Source organism: Phacochoerus africanus, chromosome 2 (assembly GCF_016906955.1).
Source record: "Phacochoerus africanus isolate WHEZ1 chromosome 2, ROS_Pafr_v1, whole genome shotgun sequence".
NCBI classification, from domain to species: domain Eukaryota; kingdom Metazoa; phylum Chordata; class Mammalia; order Artiodactyla; family Suidae; genus Phacochoerus; species Phacochoerus africanus.
Window position 1 is genome coordinate 112,069,198 of NC_062545.1, and position 25,257 is coordinate 112,094,454.

General features: G+C 35.7%; 1 protein-coding gene across 3 annotated transcripts in view; it reads left to right on the forward strand.

Annotated features, from left to right (window-relative positions):
- The window catches only part of VPS13C (vacuolar protein sorting 13 homolog C), a 173,707-nt gene that overhangs the window by 79,374 nt on the left and 69,076 nt on the right, over nt 1-25,257 (forward strand). For all 3 annotated transcript variants that reach the window (XM_047766197.1, XM_047766199.1, XM_047766200.1), the window contains 16 exons: nt 568-684; nt 1,965-2,068; nt 2,274-2,441; nt 2,940-3,244; nt 5,447-5,594; nt 7,006-7,114; nt 11,218-11,354; nt 12,466-12,622; nt 14,029-14,108; nt 14,613-14,672; nt 15,624-15,780; nt 18,498-18,614; nt 20,191-20,294; nt 20,630-20,797; nt 22,530-22,831; nt 23,881-24,037. In XM_047766197.1, the coding sequence (XP_047622153.1) occupies nt 568-684; nt 1,965-2,068; nt 2,274-2,441; nt 2,940-3,244; nt 5,447-5,594; nt 7,006-7,114; nt 11,218-11,354; nt 12,466-12,622; nt 14,029-14,108; nt 14,613-14,672; nt 15,624-15,780; nt 18,498-18,614; nt 20,191-20,294; nt 20,630-20,797; nt 22,530-22,831; nt 23,881-24,037 (2,390 nt within the window). The remainder of the gene's footprint in view (nt 1-567; nt 685-1,964; nt 2,069-2,273; nt 2,442-2,939; nt 3,245-5,446; nt 5,595-7,005; nt 7,115-11,217; nt 11,355-12,465; nt 12,623-14,028; nt 14,109-14,612; nt 14,673-15,623; nt 15,781-18,497; nt 18,615-20,190; nt 20,295-20,629; nt 20,798-22,529; nt 22,832-23,880; nt 24,038-25,257) is intronic.

The following is a 25,257-nucleotide window of genomic DNA, read 5'->3' on the forward strand; positions in this document are numbered from 1 at the left end:
TCTGTTGTTTTTAAAAAGTCATTTTTTGTTCTTATTTTGGTATTGGTGGGGGATGCCTTTAGGAGGGTATTACAAGGAAGAACACCTGTATTTATTCTGAGCTCTTTCTCCTCTTTCAGTGGCTCCTGAAGGGGCTCCATAGAGGGTTAATCTTGCCTAACATTTTACAAATAAGGAAGTTAGGACTCAGAGACATGAGGACCAAGGTGCATGGATAGCATCAAATTGGTTAAGAGCCCAGATTTTGGATGAGAAAGAACTCAGTTCAAATCCTAGCTCTGTTGCTTAAACTATGGGACCAGAAGCACATTATTTAACTTTCCAGAGTTTAAATGTCCTTATTTTTATTTAAGTTTTTCTATTTTATAAAAGTTACTATCTCACTGTTGAAAATGCAAACTACTGAATATATAAAGCAAAAAAAAAAGATTTTGAAATCTTTCAGAATTTGAGAATTTTATAATTATTTTAATCAGAACTATGATTCACTTAATATAGAGGAGAAACTTTAGTATGATATGTATCACTAGAATCTCACTGTGATAGAATTGCTTTGTTCATTTGCAGTGATTGTGTCCTCTAAAGACAGTGACATTATTTACTTCAAGCTGTTTGCTAAGTTGAATGCTTTCTGTGTCTTTGTTTGTGATGAGAAGACCAATATTGCTGAAATCAAGATTCAAGGTAAAAGTTCTCATGATGTTAAAAGTTGCTTAAAAGATAAGCTTCTTTTTGCAATGTTAAAGAATATACAAATGGAAGCCTCTGAGCTGCGAAAACTGGATTATTTTAAGATATAATTGGACCACATGCCCTCTTAACTCTAGATGTAGATGATGGTCAGATTGAACCACACATACTGGTGTTTTGGACCTTTTTGAAAGTTGTCTCAGAGGTGAAAGGGACACTAATGTCAATGTAGGGATGCTGTTGATGAGCTGAAATAAGTGTCAATTCAGAAATCAGGTTAAGGTCTGTGAATATGCTTCATCTTGGTACAAATGCAAACAGCCTTGTAATGAAGAACAAAACCTACAAGCCCATTTGGTTCTTATAGGCCAAAGCTGTTAAAATGAATCCCACTTTTTCTCTGACTCCATTTTCACCAGCTTTTTGTGATCTGGTAAAGGTGAAGAACATGTTTAGTAAAATTCTTGAAGAACTTAAAAACAAGAAAACTAGGGTTTTTGTTTTTTTTTTTCTAAACTGGCAGTACATTTACTATCATGAATTTGATGTATGAAAGTTTTTAGTTTCCATGTAAATGACGATATAAGGTATAAAGAGATTACTAAAATCCCAAGATAATCTGTTTGCAGTAACAGATTTGTCAGAAGCTTGAAAATTTGGATGATGATGATGATGATGATGATGATGATGATTAATGTCTTTTTAGGACCACACCCATGGCATATGGAAGTTCCCAGACTCGGAGTTGAATCAGAGCTGCAGAAGCTGGCCTATACCACAGCCACAGTATTGCTAGATCCTTGACCCACTCACTGAGCAAGGCCAGGTATCAAACCCATGTGCTCATGGATACTGGTTGGGTTTGTTACTGCTGATCCACAATGGGAACTCCTGGATAAATTTTTTTTTAATGCTTTTTTTTTTTTTCTTTTCTTTTTAGGGCTGCACCTACGGCATATAGAGGTTCCCAGGCTAGGGGTCAAATCGGATCTACAGCTACCAGCCTACACCCCAGTCACAGCAATACCAGATCTGAGCTACATCTGTGACCTCCACCACAGCTCATGACTACACCAGATCCTTAACCCACTGAGTGAGGCCAAGGACCAAACCTGCAAATATCTACTATTGCACTTACTTATCAATTGGGAGTTAAAGCATAGCTATATTTATAAAAATATCACCTACAAAATAAAATTATGCAATGAAAGAAAAATCTTATGATCTTAATGTGGTAGATCCATAGAAACTATGGTAATATAATTTTTTTTCAGGGCTCGATTCTTTCCTTTCTCTTCAGTCAAGAAAACAGTCACTGTTTGCCAGACTGGAAAATATTATTGTCACAGATGTTGATCCTAAGACAGTTCATAAAAAAGTAAGTGATAGAAAATCATTAATATTTTGTGATGACTGTGAGATTTTATTTTAAAATATATTTTATTTTAAAAACTATCAGTGAAATATATTTTGATAGACAAATGTTTCTATAGTGATTATAAGTATAAACCCTTTTAAATTGGGATCTTATTTTGTCATTGTCCTTCCTTTGGATGGAGTACATTCAAATCTCTTCTTTTCAGGCTGTGTCAATAATGGGAAATGAAGTTTTTCATTTTAACTTGGATTTGTATCCAGATGCTACTGAGGGGGATTCCTATACTGACATGTCCAAAGTGGATGGTGTGGTATCACTGAACGTTGGCTGTATTCAGATTGTCTATCTCCATAAATTCCTCATGTCACTTCTGGTAAAATCACTATTTATATCCAAATTTTTTGACTTAGAAATATTTAAAGCAGACCGATGATTGTGATGGCACATCTTAAAACTTTTGATTTTAGGGTGTTCATTGATTTAATTATTGATGGTATTTATGGATTAGGGTAGAGGTCAAAACTTTTACAGTTGATGTGTGAATCATTTAATGATTTTTTCCTAGCAGTATCTAGAACTGGAATTATTTTTGCCAGAACATAATGAATCCAAATTCTCAAGTACAAAAACTATTAAAAGTGTTTCCCCCCCCCCCCACTTTTCCTCAATCTAATTATAATTATCTCTTGTCAAGTAGCTCAGAAAGATGGATGGCTAATCAGTAATCCCTTCCTAACTCTAGAAAAATTGGACTCAACTGAAAGTTATTTATTGGGAAAAAATTAATGAATAAATAAAAAGGCAGATGGTGTTAGTAATGATGTGCTTGTACTCCTGTTTGAATTTCTCCCTTTATACTTTGTGTCCACAGAGCTTCCTGAACAATTTCCAGACAGCCAAAGAGGCTCTGAGTGCTGCCACTGCCCAGGCTGCAGAAAAGGCTGCCACAAGTGTGAAAGATCTTGCCCAGAGGAGTTTTCGTGTTTCTATCAATATTGATTTGAAAGCACCAGTTATAATCATTCCACAATCTTCTGTTTCCACCAATGCAGTAGTGGTAGATCTTGGATTAATCAGAGTTCAGAATCAGTTCAGTCTGGTATCTGGTGAAGACTACTCAGACCCTCCAGTAATTGATAGAATGGATGTGCAGCTAACAAAGCTTAAGCTTTCTAGGTATACTCTTTCAACAGTTATTGATTTAAGTATTATTTAATATGGTCTATGAAATTTTGTGACCATTGAAATTCATACTCTGAATACTGCTATTGCACAGGTTTTTAAAATCAATTAAAAAAAATCTTGGGAGTTCCCACTGTGGCACAGTGGAAATGAGTCTGACTGGAATCCCTGAGGATGTTGGTTTGATCCCTGGCTTTGCTCAGTGGGTTAAGGATCCAGCATTGTTGTTAGCTGTGGTGCAGTTCGCAGACATGGCTTGGTTCTGCTGTAGCTGTGGCTGTGGTGTAGGCTGGCAGCTGCAGCTCAGATTCCATCCCTAGCCTGGGAACCTCCATATGCCACACCTGTGGCTCTAAAAAACCAAAAAAACCAAAAAAAAAAAAAAAGAATCCTCAGTCCTATAGACAAATTGCAAAAATAGTACCATGAGTGCACCTAAAATTTTTCACCTAGATTTACCAATTATTTACATTTGCTTTGACTCTTTGTACATACTTATCACATAAAATATTTAAAATTTAAAGATTTAATTTTTATTGAGATATAATTGACAAATTAGTTCCAGGTATACGATATAAAGAGTTGATATTTGTAAGTACTGTGAAATGGTCACCATAATAAGTGTACTTAACATCTGTCACCACACACACTTGCAGAAGTTGTTTTTCTTGTTATGAGAACTTTTAAGATCTATTCTCTTAGTAACTTTCAGATATACAATACAGTATTATAGTCTCTGTCCTGTATATTACATCACCAAGATTTATTTTGTAAGTAGAAGTTAAAACATTTTTTGCTAAACTGTTTGAGACTAGAGATCTTAACTCTTTGCTGTAAATACTTTAACATGTGTCTCCTAAGAAGAAGAACATTAATCCTCTTACAATACCACAGTTAATAAATTCTGGAAATTTAACAGTGATATAAAATCTATTATTTAATAGGCATTCAGTATCCAGATTTTACCAGTTCTAAGAATTTTCCCTTCAATCCAGGAAAATTGTCTTTTAATTGTATCCCATCCTAGTGAGGGGGATTGCTGTACTGAGACATTTATTCCAGAATCATTCTTCAGCCTCTCTTTGTCTTTCACAAGGACAGTTTTGAAGAGTAAAGTCTAGTCATTTCATGGAATGCTTCTTAACTGAGTTTTGTCTGAGTGATCCCACCTGCCTTAATTGAGCCTGTATGTTTTTGGCAGCAATATTGTGTAAGTAATAGTGTGTCCCTAGGATTCACACCAGAGGACCCTTGAAAATGTGTACATAATTCATTTTAAAATCATTTTCTACTACATTCAGGGAGATTCAATTATCATGAATAAAAAAGGAATGATTATAAGGCAAGTCCAGAAAATAATCCTGGTGAAGAGCTTCATAAACTTAAAATTGCTTTGTCTTGCCATTTTTTCTTTAATCTCTGTACCAGTACACATATCAGTCCTTGAACAACTGTATTGATAATTTCTCCCATATCTTCAATAGTGGGAATTTCTTTTTAAAATTTACTCAGTTTCTCACCTATCTTCTGTTTAAAGAAAAAAAATGTTCTTAAAAGCTAATTGTATATCATACACAGTTGACCCTTGAACCACATGGCTTTGAGCTGCATGATTTTCCTTAAATGCAGGTATTTTTCTTTTTTGGCCACCCTGCAGCATATGGAGTTCCCGGGTCAGGGATCAGATCTCAGCTGCTATTGTGAGCAATGCCACAGCTGTGGCAACTATGGATCCTTAATCCATTGTGCCTGGTCTAGGGATCAGGCTTGGGATTGAACCTATGTTTCAATGCTCCAGAGACACTGCCAATCCCGTTGTGCCACAGTGAAACTCCTCAGTGGTAAATAGTACAGTGTTAGACAATCCATGATTGTTTGGAACTGCTGATGTGGAGGAACTGAATATATAAAGGAAGCTCACATACAGAGGAACCACAGACAGGTGTGAAGGGTAGGCTCTTAAGTTACAGGGGGTCGTTTCCTCTAGTCCTCCGTGTTCTTCAAGGAAAACCTGTACTTTAATTTGCCAATGCTGATGTATTACAGATTAAATTAGTTTTAGATGAAGTTTAGAAAACACTGAAATAGCACTGTTTCAAACCAGTGTTTAGCAAATCTGGACTTTGTGTTTTTTTAATGATATGTTGCATTTATACCCTACATTTATGCATATGTATCAATTATATTTTTCATTAGGACAGTGATCCAGCCAGGCACCTGTCATCCTGATATTCAGCTGTTGCATCCAATTAACTTGGAGTTGTCTGTAAATCGGAATCTAGCTGCATCTTGGTACCACAAGGTGCCTGTTATGGAAATTAATGGGCATCTCGAGTCAATGAATGTGAGTATATAAGTGAAAATAACTTTGTTATTGAAAGTTTAGACTCTCAGGACCTTCTCATTATAAATTCAAATGAAATATGGAATTTTTTCCTGACTGTTCTAAGAAAAATTTCAGTGTAATGTCTAGAAGCATGCTTATTATTTTCAGTAGAATTTAAACTTTAGCTGTTACCTTTTAAGTTTGCTGTATGTACACATTAGTAGTGATCTGTTTGTAAATTATTTATTAGTATATTGTAATTATATCTCATTCTATATATTATATACACACTGATATCTGAGTACTCTTTAGATAATCATTGGGCGAAATGCCTGTTTTTTTGGTTTGGCTGTGTTGTTTTTTTTTTTCCCCACACCCATGGTATGTGGAAGTTCCTGGGCCAGAGATCAAGCTCATACCATAGCAGTGACCTAGGCCGCTGCAGTGACAATGCCAGATCCTTAATCCTCTATGCCACAAGAGAACTCCTGAAATGCCTGTTTTTGTTTTTGTTTCTTATATTGAAGATGGTGTTTTTATTACTTTGAAATGTATTATTGTTTAAAAGTGGCTCAGCCAGTTAAGAATGTGACATAGTCTCTGTGAAGATGCAGGTTCAATCCCTGGACTCACTAGTGGGTTAAAGATCTGACATTGCCACAAGCTGCAGCATAGGTCACAGATGAGGCTTGGATCCCTCATTGCTGTGGCTGTGGTTCAACACCTAGCCTGGGAACATCCAATATGCCATGGGTACAGCCTTGAAAAAGAAAAAAAAAAGGTGGAATTTATGTGTGTTCTGAAATTGTCACTTCTTTAAAAAAGTTATCTGATTTCTGTAATTGTTATTAACTTTCACTAAGGATCGTTTTGGTTAAGTAGATGGAACTTATATTGACACATAAATCACATTGTTTTTCTCCAAACATTGTCTTAACTGTGAAAATGAATTTTTTTTCTTTTTTTCTTTACCTTTTCTTGGGGGAGGGCCGGGGGAGGTCTTTTTAGGGCCGCACCTGCGGTATACGGAAGTTTCCAGGCTAGGGGTTGAATCAGAGCTGCAGCTGCTGGCCTATGCCACAGCCATAGCAACACCAGATCCAAGCCACAACTGCAACCTACCCCACAGCTCATGGCAACGCTGGATCCTTAACCCATTGAGCGAGGCCAGGGATTGAACCCTCATCCTCATAGTTGCTAGTTGGATTTGTTACTGCTAGCCACAATGGGAACTCCAAAAAATGAAATTTTTAGCATGAAATAAGCGGTGAAATACGCGAGTGTATTGTGGTTATATAATTTTTGTAGTCAGTGTTAAGATTATTCTGTCCTTAGTGTTTTGTTGCTAAGGATTTATTTCCTATATTAAAATTGCTTTATTTAAAAATGAAACATCTTTATTTTTTCTTGGAACAAAATTGTTTCACAGGTTAATCTAAATCAAGAAGATCTTAATCTTTTATTTAGAATACTAGCTGAAAATCTTGGTGAGGTTACCGAAGAATTGAATAAAGTGGAACCAAGAGTACAAGAGACAGGTGAGAGGCTGACAGTAGGTGGCATAATACATGCTATTTACAAGTTAGTAGGGGAGACACTCAGTAAAAATGAAGTAAACAAATATATATTTACAAACTGAGATTTGTATTACCAAGAAAACAAATAAAGATCCTGTTGAATAAAACCATAGTTTTCTCTTAAGCAAGCAAATGGTTATTTTTAAGTTGCATGAATTAGGAGAGGCCATAAAGAAGGGTTTCAGATTAATGGTGAATTCTTGAAACAATTACGGACTTTGCATGTGTAGGAAAAAATTTCAAGTTGGTGGGAGGCTGTGTAGCATACTTGATCTGATTTTTATTTTATTTTTTTTATTTTTTTTGTCCTTTTGCCTTTTCTAGGGCCGCTCCTACGGCGTATGGAGGTTCCCAGGCTAGGGGTCAAATCGGAGATGTAGCCACTGGCCTCCGCCAGAGCCACAGCAATGCCAGATCCGAGCCGTGTCGTGTCTGCGACCTACACCACAGCTCATGGCAATGCTGGATCCTTAACCCAATGAGCAAGGCCAGGGACCGAACCCGCAACCTCATGGTTCCCAGTCGGATTTGCCAACCACTGAGCCATGACAGGAACTCTGATCTGATTTTTAAATAAGGCTTAGTAGTATATCTATAAGAACTGAAGTGATTGGTAAATTACCACTCAGCAAAGATACTGAAAAAGGTGTACTACATTAGAAGTGTAAAGAGAATTTAAATTATTAGATACATTGACTCTTTGAAGAGTAACTATCAAACTTATTTTTTAAGATGTTTTTTGTGTATACATATACATAGTATATCTTGGTGTTCATTCAATATCTGTATAAATGCTGTGTATAGATCTGACTCATTCTTTGTAATGGCTGCATGATACTAAATTCTGTTGAAGTATCATAATTTATTTAGCAAGTCCTTATTGATGGACATTTCAGGTTGTTTTCAATCTTTAAGTCTTACCATTTCATATTAAAGTGCTTGTACATACACTTTTACATGTTCATGTTTATTTGTAGGGGAAAAACTAGGACTGCTAGATTAAAGGGTGTTTAGTTTTTATTAAAATTAACATATTAATTTAATCAATGCATTTAAAAAAATTAATTTCATTTGACACTTTGACAGATCTTGCCAGTTGACTTCTATAGAACTTGTACTCATTTTCTGTTCCATCAGGTTTTCTATGCCTTTTTTTGTTATTGTTAAGTTTATTGGAATATACTTGCTTAGAATATTGTATTAGTTTTGGGAGTACAGCAGAGTGTGATTCAATCATGCATATACATATAACCATTTATGCCTTGTCTAACATAGCATATTATCAGATTTTAAAATTTTTGGCAGTTTAGTAAGAGATAAATAGTATCTCACTGTATTTTTTCATTTTTTAAAAAAACTTTTTAATCTGTAATTAATTTAATAGTGTAAGTCAATTATATCTCAAAAAAAAAAAAAACCCACCAAAAACAAAGGAGAAAAATCTTCTTTACAGTATGTTAATGCAGATAGTAGAGTGTGGAAATCTTAAGTGTACAATTCAGTGCATTTTTATATATGGCTACCCCAGTGTAAACCCTGTGATTAAGATATAGAACATTTCTAGTCCTGCACCCTAGAGGGCTTCCCTGTGCCCTTTCCCAGTCAGTACCAAACACCCACCCTGCCTCCAAATCCACCCAGAATTAATTCTATCATTCCAATTTGTAATACCATAGATAGATCAGTTTGGCCTATTTTTGAATTTCATATAAATGAAATCAAGTTTATTTCTTTCACTTTTTGCTCCTTTCATTCAACATTTTGTGAGAGTCCTCCATGTTATTATATATAGCACCAATTCTTTTTATTACTGTTTCCAGTTTTCGACTGTCATGAGTAAAATTGTTGTGAATGTTACTGTACAGTCTTCTGGCACATTTATGTATTGTTTTCTTTTGGATTTATAGCTAGGAGTAGAATTACTGGACCAGATGTTAGCTAACATTCAGTTTCTTATACTCTTGTGGCTTATGCCAGGTTATACTGAACATATTGTTTTTCAAGTGGCTGAACCAGTTTACTTTCTTATCAGCAATGTGTAAGAGTTCCAGTTGTTTCACATTCTCATCATTCCTTGGTATTGTGAGTCTTGTAAAATTTAGCCATCTGGGGGCTTATGTAGTAGTATCTCTATAGTTTTTATTTGTTCCTGATAAATAAAAAAATTGAGAATCTTTTCGTATGCTTATTGGCCATTTGGATATCCTCTTTTGTGACATGGTCATTCAAGTCTATTGACCATTATTATCTTTGAAATGTAGTCTTTTTTCCCAGTTGATGTCTAGGCGTTCTTTATTCATTCTGGGTAGAAGTCCTGTGCCAGTTATATGTGTTATAGCTATACACCTGTATAGAAATACCTTCTCGCTCTCTGTGGTTTACCTTTTCATTCTCTTAATGACTCTTCTGTTATTAGAATTCGTTAATTTTAATGAATTCTAGTACATCATTTATGAAAGTAATCAATGCTTTTTATTTCCTTTTTAAGAAATATTGGCCTATCCCAGGAATTGTTTTGTAAAAGCAAAATATTTACTAGAATTATTTTCCCTGGATCACATTATGTTTGGAACAGTGCTGAAATAAGATGATAGTTAAAAAACCTTGCTCTGCTCATTGCTTTTGCCAAGGTAATAATTTACAGCAGTGGTTCGCATGTGGAAAACACTAGACAAGGTACTGAATCTCTCTGGACCTCAATTTGCTCATCTAATGAAATGAGGACAAAAAAGTTTTTACCTCAGTGTTTTAAGATAAATGAGATAGTCCATGTATACTTGTTAGCGCAGCATCTAACACAGAGGTAAGCGCTTAGCAAGTGATAGCTGTTGTTAGTGTTGTGTATTACAGTTTAGAAAGTAATGTTATTGCATTTCAGGGTGTATGAATATCAGGACAAGGTCATATTCATGTGGTTTTACTTTTGGTTCTTGGTATGACATAAGTGGCTTTAACACCCCTCACTTTCATTAATCAAGCCTTAACTCTTGTTATGCTTCTCATAATTTAACCCTATCAAACTCCATTTTGTTTGCAAACCTGTCTTGATGTGTTATCTCTCTGTGGTTGTCCACTGCCTCTTATTTTATTCTTAGAATGTCTCCTCTGTATGAGGCGATCCTTCATTTCTGCTTGAATGGTAACGCCTATTATTGACCTCCTCATAACAATGTCATGCCTAGTTCTGTGCTTTCTGTACACTTTACATAGTGTCTAATAACATTTATTCATCTAATGTGATTATGTTCAGCCTGCTTAGCCTGGTTATTTTGTTTGTATTTTAAATGTATATGTCTCTTTTCATAAACTTTGAGCTTTCCAAAGGTTGGAGCTGTGTACTATTGATTGTGAATTTTCAATGTCTGCATTAAGTCCAGAGTACTCGTGTAAGTCCTTGTTGAGTACTCATGTAAGAGATGTGTGAATGGAAGTGAATGTATTTCTTTTAAACATCTTTTTTTGGGGGGGGGGGATAGTGGGTTGTTTTTTTTTTTTCATTTGCTCAATTACTTTCCTAATTGTGTTAACAAGTGACCACAAACTTGATGGCTTAAAACAACACAAATGTATTATCTTGCAGTTCTGGAAGTCAGAAGTCCAAAATGAGTCTCACTAAGCTAAAATCAAGGTTCCTTCTAGAGGCTCTGAAGGAGAATCCATTTCTTTGTCTTTTCCAGCTTGTAGAGGGTGCCTGCCTCCCTTGGTTCTTGGTCCCTGGCAACTTCAAACCCAGCAATAGCCAGTAGAATCTTTCTTACACTGCATTACCCTAACACTGACATTTCTGCCTCCTCCTTACACATTTAAAGGATGCTTATCATTACACTGGACCCACCCAGATAATCTAGGACAGTCTTCTCATTTTAAGGGCAGTGGGTTACTAATCTTAATTCCATCCACAACCTTAACTCAACCTTGCCTTGTACTCTGATGTATTCGTAGGTTCTGGGGATAAGGACATGAACATCTTTGGGGGCATTTATTATGTCTACAATGAGTAGGGTTGTATTTGTGCATTTTCTAAACATATTTACATAGTTTTTCTTTCTTTTAAACATCTTTAGGTAAAATTAAAGAGCCACTTGAAATCTCTACATTAAAACAAGATGTGCGTGTTTCACAAGACACTTTAACAGCTGGAGAGGAAGAAATTAGATCTGTAGACATTGTTAATATGCTGCTGAAATTTGAAATCAAAGAGGTATGTCATTTTCATCTGCTTTTATAAAATGAGGTGAATTAAATAATGGGTACTTAGAATTAATTCTACTTAAGTAAACTTGTAGATTATTGAAATGGATAAAAAAATCTTACATAGGCTATTTGTAATTTGTAGAAATAATGTTTAAACATTTGAGAGTTTGTTAAAGATGAGTTATATTTGGGGGATATAATATTTCATAGAGAAAATGACCATATGCTGTATAACATTCTTTTCAAATGATTTTAGGACATTTGGAATGTTGCTTGCTTTTGATTTTATATAGGAAGGGCAAGAAAGGGGAATAGCGACAGAGAAATTCTTTGCAAATTTTTTAGAAACCATTACTAGAACAAAACACAGTATATCTACATTTAAAAAATGTTGTGTTACCATTATCTGTTTCCCATCCATTGATTCTTAAGGAAAGATTAAATGGATTTTTCCTCTTCTCTATTAACATACAAAACAAATCTTCATTTCATGTTGTAAGTGCTAAGGATACAGAGTTAAAAGGCATAGACTCTGAACTCAAACAAGAAATCAATTAAAAATTTTGTAAGTACTCCCATTCAAAATGTGCCTGGGGGCTTTTGGCAGTGATGGTAGGAAGAGGACATCTAAGCAGTCACTATCCAGAAAGAGGAAGCTACTAGGGACCTGTGGATAGAGGCCATTGTTGCCAGCCTATAGCACATGGGACTGCTCACGACTGGAAAGAATCATCCAGATGTCAGTGGTGCCAAGGCTGAGAAACCTTGCCTTGGGAGCAGTTTAAAAATCGACTGTTTATCTCACAAATTTTCAGATCTAGTCTGATGCCATCCATCAGATTAGGACTCCTGGAAATTAGGTAGGACAGCTTTTTTTCTCTCTTCACAACTGTCTAGAATATAGTGGCAGTGCTTTAAAAGTCTGAACAAGTAAGTGTGCTTTCCAAAGTAAATAACCGTAGGTGATTTCCGGGCACATATAGAAGGGAACATCTTTACAGCGTGTGGATTTTTTGATTATGTTAACTCTGTATGGTTATTAAATTGTTGACCAGCCTTCATTATTTATAATGTGTATCAGTGAAATAGTTTGTGGTAATACTGGTACCTTTTTCTAGGTTGTGATTACTTTGATGGAAAAAACAGAAAAGAAAGGAAAGCCTTTACATGAACTAAATGTCCTACAGCTTGGACTGGAAGCTAGAATTAAAGCCTATGACCTGACTGCTGAAGCTTACTTAAAAAAAATTAGTATGCGATGCTTTGAGTTTGCTGGTAAGTGTGAAGTATAGTCTGAGGATAGTGCATGTAATAGGCAGATGGTTCCTACCTTTTTATCAGTATTAAACACATTTACTGGTGTTACCATAATTATTTAGTTAAATTCATTACATTTATACCGAGTAATTTTATATTTAAAAATTCATTATCTGTGGAGTTATTTATCATAAAGTAAGTCTGTATCAAATACTTAGCACAAAGTAGGATGTATCTAAAAGAAAATGGGGCATATGTCTTCAGTTCTGTAAAGTACATGTATAAGGCAGCATTTCATTATAACTGTGCTATGAGAACTGATACATTAGGAAATCAGAACCTAAATGCAATAACCAGGTATAGTCAAAAGAGCCTTTTATTTTATTTTATTTTATTTTTTTGTCTTTTGTCTTTTTAGGGCTGCACCTGTGGCATATGGAAGTTCCCAGGCTAGGGGTTGAATCAGACCTACAGCAGCCAGCCTACACCACTGAAAAAGGCCAGGGATCGAACCCATGAACTCATGGATACTAATTGGGTTTATTACTGCTGAGCCATGACTGGAACTCCCCAGGGACCCTTTTTGAAAGGTGAGTTAATTTACTAGGAAGTAACTTTTTCTGTTTGTTTTTTAAATTTTAAATTTATTTATAAGTTACATTAGTGTTTTTAATTTGTTTTTAATGACATTAATATATAGTTGTAAAAAATAAAAATTAAACAAATACACATAGGAAAAATTTAACATCACCTTGTGGTCTCTTCGACCTTTCTAATTCACTTTCTAAATTGCACCAAGTCAGCTTTTAAAGTTGCTGTGGATGTTTAAAGTTTATAGGAACTGTATAGGGTAATTTTAAGTAAAGCCAGCTTGCATTGAGAATAATCCCTAGTTTAAGTATTTTATAGCTTTTTCTTTCCTCTTCTCTTCCCTTCCCTTCCCTTCTTTTTTTAATGGCTGTACCTGTGGCATATGGAGGTTCCTGGGCCCAGGAATTGGATCCAAACTGCAGCTGCGACAGCGATGTCAGATCCTTTAGCTCATGGTGCAGGGCCAGGGGACGGGAATTGAACCTACGCATCCGAAGTGACCCGAGCCACTGCAGTCAGATTCTTAATCCACTAAGCTACAGCAGGAACTCCACTTTGTTCTTTAATGTATTCTCGTTTGTTCAAATAAATAGTATGAAGTGTTATAGCAGTTATAATTGGCCACTGCTGTGTTTTTTTTTTTTTTGTGGAGCCTGTTTAATTTTTTATATCAATTTTATTGAGATATAATTTATATACAGTAAAATTCACCCTTTTTAGTGTACAACTCTGAGTTTTGACATCCATATATTTATGTAACTGGCTGGTCTATTTTTAAATACATTTGAAATATTTAAGACTTAATAAATCTAACTTTTCTTTTTTTCTTCTAGACTCTAAGGGAGAACCTCTTCACATTATTAACTCTTCTAATGCAACAAATGAACACCTTCTAAAAATGTTATTGACAAAGGTACTTGGTTTCATTTCTAGGATTTGTTAATATTTGAATATATGAAATTATATAATTCCTCCATATGTAATATCTCAGTTTTCTCCCTTAAAATCATTCATTCTAAAACTGGTTGATTATAGTGAATTATGCAGGCATCTGGATAATTGAAATAATCTTCTGGATTAACCCTGTGTTTTTGAATATGTGGAAGTATACAAAGTTCCATGGTAATTCAAGGCAAAATCTATTTTAATCTAGATACACTAACATTTTCCCCTACTCTGATTTAGTATTTCCTCTCAAGTAGGATGAGGTGTTTGAGTTTTTGCCTCTGTAGAATGTGAGAAATGCTTATATCGTCCTTTTATGGCATGTTCTTCTTTGCCTTTAAAAGACAAATATATAAAAGACATATATAGTATTTTCATAGCGTACTTTGAAAAGTAAAGAATATATATGTTTTTTCATTGTGTGAATTTTTAGTGTTTGCAACCCAGTGGTTTATTCCTCCATTATTTGTAGGCGGACAGTGATGGACCAGAATTTAAAACCACTCATGACAATACCAAACAAAGACTCAAGGTAAGTCTTTTCTAATTTACTCTAAGACTAGGTAGGTTATACATTAAATTCAAAGCCGTCTTCGGTTGTGAGATTGTGAGTTCTAAAATTAGAATAAGGGTGGCAGTAATAAGAGATCTAATCTTGTAGATAAAAGAAATAGAGTTGAAATAAAATTATTACAAAAGTTGATTTGATTTCCTAAAAGACTATGTGTGTCCCAGATACAAAATAATGTTTCTTTGTTGAGTACACAAATAACATACTTTTTTAAGAGAACTTTGTTCACTATGGTTATTTGGCATACTGTTGATAGAAGCATTAAACATTCAAATTGTTAATTGGCTTTAGGATTAGAATAAAATTAAGCATAAGACTAAAAAGTATGCCTTGTTGCAAACATTGCTCACAGTCCTTTTTTTTTCTTTTTTTTCTTTTTTTTCTTTTTTTTTAGGGCTGCACCCATAGCATATGGAGGTTCCCAGGCCAGGGTTTAAATTGGAGCTGTAGCCAGATCCGTGTCTGCAACCTACACCACAACTCATGGCAACGCCGGTTCCCTTAACCCACTGAAAAAGGCCAGGGATCGAATCTGCATCCTCAGGGATACTAGTCAGATTCGTTTCCACTGAGCCATGATGGGAACTCCCTCTCACGGTCCTTTGGAGCAAATATAGTCTGTCTTGGAAACATCTGTAAGGGGATTTACCCAAGGCTGGTAATATCCCCTGGATCCCTACTTAAAGCTCATGAAGTTCTGTGGAGTTTAGGATTACGGTTCGGTTGAGTGTGGGAGTGGGCAGTGTTGGTTTATTGCATGGTAAGGATTAAGAGCATAATAGTGAGCTCTTTCTTAAAAAAAGAAAAAAGGCCTTTAACTGAACTGTTTTTGGGCTATTTGTATGTGTTGAAGTTTAACATAAAAATGTTACTATATCTGAAATCTGCCTCTCTAATTGTTCATTATCTTAGGTTTCATTTTCATCCTTAGACTTAGTTCTTCATTTGGAAGCTTTACTGTCCTTAATGGATTTTTTATCATCTGCTATTCCATCTTCTGAACCTTCTAAGAAGGAATCGGAGCTGAAACCACTTGTTGGGGAGTCCAGAAGTATCATTGCCAAAACTGGTATTAACTTTTGAGTAATACTTTTGTTGAACTTCAGTAATCATGTAATAGTTTGTATTTTCAAACTAAGATAACTATGTAGCACCTTAATGTTATAGCTGCTCTGTTAGATGAGGTCAATTTCAAAAGAAAGCAGATCTTATCCCTATGGTATAATAGGGTTATTTAGTGAGGGATTTTAAGTAAATGTTTAATATTAATCATATATATTTGACTCACTTCCTAGCTTTTACATAAAATAAAGTTGTATATTACTTTGCATTGATATCTCTGTAGCCTTTACTCCAGTGAAAATGAGGAAGGAAGAAATTAAAATATGAACACAATCATGAATTTCAGTCACTCAGTTAAATCTACTTGGCACTCAGCAGTTTTAAGCTTTGCAAGATACAGAAGGAACAGTCTCATGGAAGAGATAGATTCACTTTGGTTTCTATCCAAAACTATTTAAATCACATAGAGATAAGGCCACATGTAATGATTTGTGTCATGAAATATTAGATGTGATGTAGCCTGAGTGAACATGTACCTATTTTTAAGCCAAAGATCATTTTAATTATTTTTCTTTCACATCACATGATGTGAATATCTAACATCTCATATTCTAATATCCAGACCATTACTTGTTTGCATTATGTCTCTATTACTAGCATTTTTAAAGTATAAAACTTAGTAATATTAGATCTGATACAAGGGTGAGGTTTTTTTTTGGCTATGCCCACAGCATGCGGAAGTTCACAGGCCAGGGGTTGAACTCAAGCCACAACAGTGACAGCACCAAGTCCACTCTGCTACCAGGCAACTCCCAAGGGTAAGATTTTTTTAACCAGGGAGCAGAGCAATGTTTTTGCTATAAACTAGACTAAGAGCGTTTTACTCTCTTTGTCTTTAATGAACTTGTTGCATGAATATTCATGGAAATATTTACATAACATGTACATGCATACACGCACAGAGTGAATAAATAAAAAAACAATGTTTAAGCTCACAATAAACTACAAAAAAATATTAATCCAAAGAAACAATTTTCGACTTTATGCTATATAGCACTTTTTAAGGTTTGATTATGCTACTTTAAATATTAAAGGCAGGAAGTTCCCTTTGTGGCCCAGTGGTAACGAGTCCGACTGCTATTCATGAAGACGCTGAAGACGCTAGTTTGATCCCTGGCCAAGCTCAGTGGGTTAAGGATCCAGCATTGCTGTGAGCTGTTGTGTGGGTCGCAGATGCAGCTCTGGTCCTGCATTGCTGTGACTGTGATGTAGGTTGACAGCTATAGCTCTGATTCGACTCCTAGCCTGGAGTCGAATATGCCTTCCATATGCCTCAGGTGCAGCCCTTAAAAAAAAAAAAAAAGCTAAATAAATAAATAAATATTAAGGGCAAAAAATTCTTCTATAATCTGGGTGATTAAGGACTGATGTCCCCAAGCTTTCAGAGTTTTATAGGAAAAAGTCTGTTTCCCTCAGCCAAGACAGATGTCTAGGAAATTACAGCTTAAATTTATCAAACAGAGCCCTGGACTAAAATAATTTAAGGGAATGCGTTTGATTGTGATTCTTATATACATGTCCACAGACACAAACACACATTATAAAATTTTTTTGTTTTTTTCCTTAACTTTAGAAAGTTCATTTCTTTCTTTCTTTCTTTTTCTTTTTTCTTCTTTTTTTTTTTCTGTCTTTTTAGGGCTGCACCTACAGCATATGGAGATTCCCAGGCTAGGGGTCGACTTGGACCTACAGTTGCCGGCCTATACCACAGCCATAGAAACACCAGATCCAAGCCGCGTCTGTGACCTACACCACAGCTCATGTCAACACCAGATCCTTAACCTACGAAGAGAGGCCAGGGATTGAACCCATAACCTCGTGGTTCCTAGTTGGATTTGTTTCTGCTGCGCCACGATGGGAACTCCTAGAAAGTTCATTTCTTACAGAATTTATTTTAGGATTCACCATGGAGAAACAGAATACAATCTAAAGAAATTGGCTGTGCAGTTAATAATATGTATTGTAGGAGTTCCCATTGTGGCGCAGTGGTTAACGAATCCGACTAGGAACCATGAGGTTGTGGGTTCGGTCCCTGCCCTTGCTCAGTGGGTTAAGGATCCGGCGTTGCCGTGAGCTGTGGTGTAGGTTGCAGACGCGGCTCGGATCCCGTGTTGCTGTGGCTCTGGCGTAGGCCGGTGGCTACAGCTCTGACTGGACCCCTAGCCTGGGAACCTCCATATGCCGCGGGAGCAGCCCAAGAAATGGCAAAAAGACAAAAAAAAAAAAGTAAGTGTCATAGTTAATAATACATATTTTATTAATTCATCACTAAGTTTTTCACAAGATATTTTTCTTTGATCTAATATGTGATGTGAAAAGGGTTCAGAATTAAAATTTGGCTCTACTGGGATTCTGGAATTCTAATGTAGAGGGCTTTCTGTTTTCCAAAAGAAAAATTATAGTAAAGTTTTCATCTAGTAAAATTGTACTTATAAGGTGCTCTTAAATGTTGCCTTTATTTCTAATTTTCATGGAAACATGCAAGTTCTTATTTGATAGGCATTTGAAAATTGATTTTAAAAAACACATTAATTATAATCTTAATGAAGACCTTTTGCTTCTTCATAGTTTATAATGTATTTTTATTTTAGTAAATTTGAGATTATTTCATGTGTTATATCATTGTTGAACTTTGCTAATCACAGGGATTCTGTTCCTTTTCAGTATCCAGCCACACTTCTCAAGACAATGTGTTTGATTTAAAGGTCATAGCTGAATTGAATGCCTTTAATATCTTTGTCTGTGATCAGAAGTGTAACATTGCAGATATTAGAATACATGGTAAGTAATTATTCCTTGGTGTGGATAACTTTAAACTGAGAAATGAAATTTTTTTGTCTTTTTTTTTTTTTTTTTTTTGCTATTTCTTGGGCCGCTCCCGCGGCATATGGAGGTTCCCAGACTAGGGGTTGAATTGGAGTGGTAGCCACTGGCCTACGCCAGAGCCACAGCCACGCGGGATCCAAGCCGTGTCTGCGACCTACACCACAGCTCACAGCAACGCTGGATCCTTAACCCACTGAGCAAGGGCAGGGACCGAACCCGCAACCTCATGGTTCTTAGTCGGATTCATTAATCACTGCGCCATGACGGGAACTCCCTGAGAAATGAATTTTATAACATCGCGCTGAGTAAAGAAAATTTCATTAAACTTACTTCCCTTGTCTTTCATGCATATATAGCACTTGGAAAAGAAGTTTCTAAAAGAAATTTTGTAAGCTTTCCTCATCGTTAGCCTGATGTAAGGATGAGTTCAATTATACAGTGGGTTCTGAAGCCATCCTGCCACGGTTCAGATTTTGGTTATAAGAGTTACTGGCTGACCTTGAGCAAATTAATAAATGTTTCTCTGCCTGAGTTCCTTCTTCTGTAAAATGAAGATAGTTATAATAATTATACATGGGCTTGTTAAGAGTTTACAAATTTACATTAATTTAGAAAAGTGCCTGGAATGTACATAGTAAGCAGTTACAAAGAGGTTAGAAAATTGGTTCTATTCAAAAAATATTCCTAAGTAACTATTTTATGGGTAGCATGGTATGATTTGGGCTCATTTGGGAGGCTTAGCTGTAGGCATTCTCTTTGTACTGAGGCAATTTCTTTGCCTTTAGAAATTATGAGAATGACAAACATTTTTGGGAGAGAAATCTTAAAAGACTGTGTTTTAGATACAGTTTATTATAGGAAAAATAGTAGTTATTCATCAAATTGTATTCATTTATGCTTAGTTTTTGGAGAAGCAGCTTTCATTATATAATGTTTGTCAGATGGCTGTTTTACAAATGTCAGGTGTCTTCCTCAGTGACCAGTTCTGATCTTGCCATTGCACAGGATATTTGTGTTTGAACACCTGCAATTAATTTTTTTTGAAATTTTGTTTTAAGATTTTCATAAATCTGGAGTTTCTGTCATGGCTCAGCAGTAACTGGACCCAACTAGTATCAATGGGGATGCAGGTTCAATCCCTGACCTCATTCAGTGGGTTAAGGATCCGGTGTTGCCGTGAGCTGTGGTGTAGGTTACAGACGCGGCCTGGATCCCCATTGCTGTGGCTGTGGTGTAGGCCGGCAGCTGTAGCTCCCATTTGACCCCTAGCCTGGGAACTTCCATATGCCGCAGGTGTGGCTCTAAAAAGACAAAAAATAAAGTTTCCACAAGTCTTATGTATAAGGTGCCTCTGGCACTTTAAATATATTATAGTCTTTCTTAGGTATATCTTACGTAGATGTTGAAACCTTTAGTGTATCTAGTGGTGAGTAATTTTTGTCCACCATATATCTTGGTAGTTTATTGTTGAATTTAAATACCACTGAATTACTTCACTTGGATTAGGTGAACAGTGTCATGTTTCCCATAGGAATGGATGCCTCTGTTTCTGTGAGGCCAAAGCAGACTGACGTGTTTGCCAGACTTAAGGATATTATAGTTACAAATGTTGATTTGCTGTCCATTCACAAAAAGGTAATTTACAAATATATTTCTATATTGAAATTCATTTTTATTCTTTGGGCTTGAGATGCCTTTTACTCATTTGTTCAGTATATATTTATTGTCTCTTATGTGTCAGGATTTTATTAGGGATTGGTCATAAATATGGTCATAGTCTGTTTTCACATTGTATATAAGACTAGGTGATTTGTAAAAGTTATTCTCAGCAGTTAAGTGATTGATATAGCACTGACAGAATTTTTTTTTTGAATAGATTTAGGAAAAAGTTATTGTCAAGTTAAATCTTTTTGACTAATAATTTGTTGAATATTGAATTTTAATTTAAGTATTTAATTTAATACTTTTAGGCTGTCTCTATTTTGGGAGATGAAGTCTTTAGGTTCCAAATGACTCTTTATCCAGACGCCACAGAAGGAAAGGCCTATGCTGATATGTCTAAAGTAGATGGCAGACTTAGTCTCAAAGTGGGTTGTATTCAGATTGTGTATGTTCATAAATTCTTCATGTCTCTTTTGGTAAGTTTATTTTTAAAATATGTTTATTTCTCATTGAGGCCTAAATATCTTTGTCTATACATTACTGAATCTAGATAGTAAAAATCTTTTTTTTTTTTTGGTCTTTTTTGCTATTTCTTTGGGCCGTTCCCGCGGCACATGGAGGTTCCCGGGCTAGGGGTCGAATTGGAGCTGTAGCCACCAGCCTACGCCAGAGCCACAGCAATGCAGGATCCGAGCCACGTCTGCAACCTACACCACAGCTCACGGCAACGCCAGATCCTTAACCCACTGAGCAAGGGCAGGGACCGAACCCGCAACCTCATGGTTCCTAGTCGGATTCGTTAACCACTGCGCCACGACGGGAACCCCTAGATAGTAAAAATCTTTACTAAAAGGACTGTGTGATAAACTCCCAAATCCTGAATGGAATATTATAGTTAAGGAAATCTTCCACATGATGGATAACTAAATGAATTTTTGTTATCATTGTTTTGAACCTATGAATGACCATTCTTTGACATTTCCACAGTTACATATTTTGGAAGTAATTTAAAGGCTTTCAGTATTAATTTGTTTTATGAGCTAAAAGGTGTTTAGCTAAAAGAATCTTTTAAGGAGCTCATCAGGCATTTGAAGAATCAATGTTGAAACTTACAATTTTTGATTATAATTATGATCAGCAAAGCCATAAAATGCTTTTCTTTTAATTATTTATTTCCATGTGGACTGAAGAGTTTAATTTGTCTATGCCTGTGAGCAGGGCTGTTAATCAAATCTTACAAGTCATGGATTTCTGCCTAAGACATCAGGTTTCATTTTTCTGGAAAGTAATTTTTTTGGAGGGAGGTTAGTTTAAGTTACTTTGTGTTATTAATGAATGTGTATCAAGAATATTGCTTGCAGTTCTTTTCTTCATTGGGAAAAATCTTTTTTTGAAATTGAGATGAAAGTCATTTTACTCTAAATAAAGAATTGTTGACTCTTATTCATGGTTGCAACATTGTAAACACTTAAGCGCCTTTGCTCATGTGGAGTACCCACCTGTAAGAAAAGAATCTAAAGAAATAAGTGGGTAAAACTTTAGTGTCCAAGTATAGACTTTATTCTTGTGACTTAGAAGTAGAATTGAATCTACTTTGGGAGAAATAAAGCATTCTCCTCCAATTTCTCATTTAAATTTGAATTAAAATGACCAACACTTATTAGGGAGATTTAAAAAAGAGTTGTTACCAAAACTTGTCAGAAAACCAATAATTCTGAAATATATAAAGTGAAAGTTAAAGGACTTTTTCTTCCACTTGTTAATTATTTCAGAGTGTATCTTTCTAGACTTGACTCTCTCCATGTATATAATCATAAATAATGTCTCTCTTATATCACTTCCTTTATTTAGTTTTTCATTTTAAGGGTTTTTCTGAAGATTGATTGATTGATTGATTGATTGTCTTTTTAGGGCTGCCCCTGTGGCATATGGAGGTTCCCAGGCTAGGGGTCTAATTGGAGCTGTAGCTACTGGCCTACATCACAGCTACAGCAATGCCAGATCTGAGCCGTGTCTGTGACCTGCACTACAGCTTATGGCAACACGGGATCCTTAACCCACTGAGAAAGGCCAGGGATCGAACCTGCATCCTCATGGATGCTAGTCAGATTTGTTTCCACTGAGCCAAGATGGGAATTCCAAAAGTTTTTCCTTTTAAAAATAAATCCTGTTTTGAGGGGAACTCTAAATATCAGTCTCTTTCAACAGAACTTCCTCAACAATTTTCAAACTGCCAAAGAAGCTTTGAGCACAGCTACAGTCCAGGCTGCAGAAAGAGCTGCTTCCAGCATGAAAGACTTGGCTGAAAAGAGTTTCCGCCTTTTGATGGATATAAATTTGAAAGCACCAGTCATTATCATTCCTCAGTCTTCAGTATCACCTAATGCTGTTATAGCAGATTTGGGTTTAATCAAAGTTGAAAACAAATTTAGCATAGTTTCTATGGACACTTCTCTTCCCCCTGTCATTGACAAAATGGACATCCAACTCACTCAGCTGAAACTGTCCAGGTATAAATATATAATTTGATTGTGTATTACTTACTTGAAATAGAATTTTCATAGAGTCTTTGCCAGGGATAAAATACTGTCATGGTTTATCATTCTTATTCCTTGTTTCTTCTAATTTTGAAAACTTGACCATCGGTCTTTGGTCAGTGGTTGACAATGGTGTACCTCATACAATCTGCATTTTGTCTTACTAAATTTACCATTTTTTCACTCTATAAAATTCTCCTATTATAAAATTATAATCTACTCAATGATATTCAATTTAGATTTTTAAAAATTTACTCTGCATATAGCTATTTTCTTCTCTCTACATGAAAAAAGACTCCTTAAAATGTAATAAATTTTAAGATTCATTGCTCATTTCCAAACTGTGTCACATTTAGTAATTCTCAATAAGGTATTTAACAGATTATCGAATCCAAGTGGGAAAATGTTGGCTCTGTTGAATGACAAGATTGACTTATTTGGTTGTTCAGATATTTGTTGGCAGGCAGGCTAGAAATGACTATTAGAGCATGCTTGTTTAACATCTAGGTTTGGCGAGCTTTTCCCTTTGAGTTTGGACAAGTGCTAATAACATAAAACTAAGGGCTGAATAGACTATCACTTTCTTTTTCCCTCCAGTTTTAGGAGGATGTAACATTTGTTTGTATGTGTTGGACTAGTTCCTCTTACTAAATAGTCCTTGTGAGAGATAGTAAATAGTGTGAGAGTCATACTTCGTGAAATTTGTGTCTTTGAAATCAGCATTATGTAGGCTTCATTTTATATAGCTCTACATAAAAACTTGACGTATTCTTATTTGGATTGATTTATGAAAAGAAACATGTTCTAAAAGAATGCTGATAGTAGCCTTTATTGGAAAATGCTGTGTGGAACTGTTACACAATATGATAGTCTTCATTTTAAAATGTAGATTTTAGGAGTTCTCTTGTAGCACAGCAGTGGCTGGGTTTGATCCCTGGCCTGGGAACTTCCACATGCTGTGGGCATGGCTAAAAAAAAAGTAACTTTTAAAACTATAAAAATAATTCTTGTTTATCTTTTAGAACAATTTTGCAGGCGGGCTCGCCACAACATCCACAACATGACATTGAAATTTTAAAACCAGTCAACATGCTTTTATCCATACGGAGAAATTTAGCAGCAACATGGTATGGGCAAATTCCAGGGATGGAGATAAAAGGAAAACTAAAACCTATGCAGGTAAGTATATGTATAAAATATGTGAAAATTGCTAGATAGACTTTTATGATTGATCACAGTGCAGTTCTAATGTGCACCAGAAGTAATGATAGATTGAAAGGGAGTGGTTGTTAACTGAAAGTGAACATTATCTTAGCTTCCTGCACTTTTCGTTATTTCATATTGGTCAGATATTTGGTAAAGCCAGCAAGAAGTCTCAGGTTAAAACCCGCTGGAATCTACTGAAGATATTATTCATAATTTTAGAAAATTCTATTAAAGTTTTAAGGCAGTTAAACTATAAGACACCATTAAGTGATATTTAGATATAAATTCAGAGGAACTTAGTAGTATTTTTAATGTATAGAAGCACTCTTTTAATTAAAAAAGTGGACATTTAAAATGGGCGAATGTATTTATTTGCTAAGCATATAGACAGCAATATTTTAGTACTGTAGTCAGCAGGTCACATGTAGGCTCACAGGAAGAGATGTTACTAGTTGAAGATGGTCATAAAAGTGTAGGAGTCTTACGATTCTTATGTGCCTGTGTGAAACTGTTGAAGCCAAATAATAGGGGATAGGGAAAGGGGAGGGAGTGACTGAACAGAATGTGTAAAAGACGAAGATTGAGTAGTTTGGAGGTGTTTTTTTTTTGTCTCTTTGTCTTTTTGTCTTTTCTAGGGCTGCTCCTGCGGCATATGGAGGTTCCCAGGCTAGGGTTCTGATCAGAGCTGTCGCCACCGGCCTAGCCAGAGCCACAGCAATGCGGGATCTGAGCCGTATCCACAGCTCATGGCAATGCCGGATCCTTAACCCACTGAGCAAGGCCAGGGATTGAACCCACATCCTCATGTTTCCTAGTTGGATTCATTAACCACTGAGCTGTGATGGGAACTCCAGTTTCGAGGTTTTTGATATCTGTGATTATTTTAGAGTTAGTTATATGAAAAAACCCAGGAAGGGTCAAAGGAGCAGAGTTCTACAAGGAAGACATTAAAATTGAATTTGTTGTGGGAATGGAAGGTCCCTGTTCAAAGTATGAGTAGATACATTATGTGAGAAGAGAATCTCTTCAGGGTATTGATAGAGGCCTTTTCTGTTCCAGAATATGAGTCTGCTCTTTTAAATTTGCCCTTGCTAATATTAGATCCCAGACTTACTATTTGACCCTTTTCAGCTCTTAGTAGGAGATGAAGTTAGCCGTTCTTCAGACAGCTGTGATAATCTTGGTTATATCGC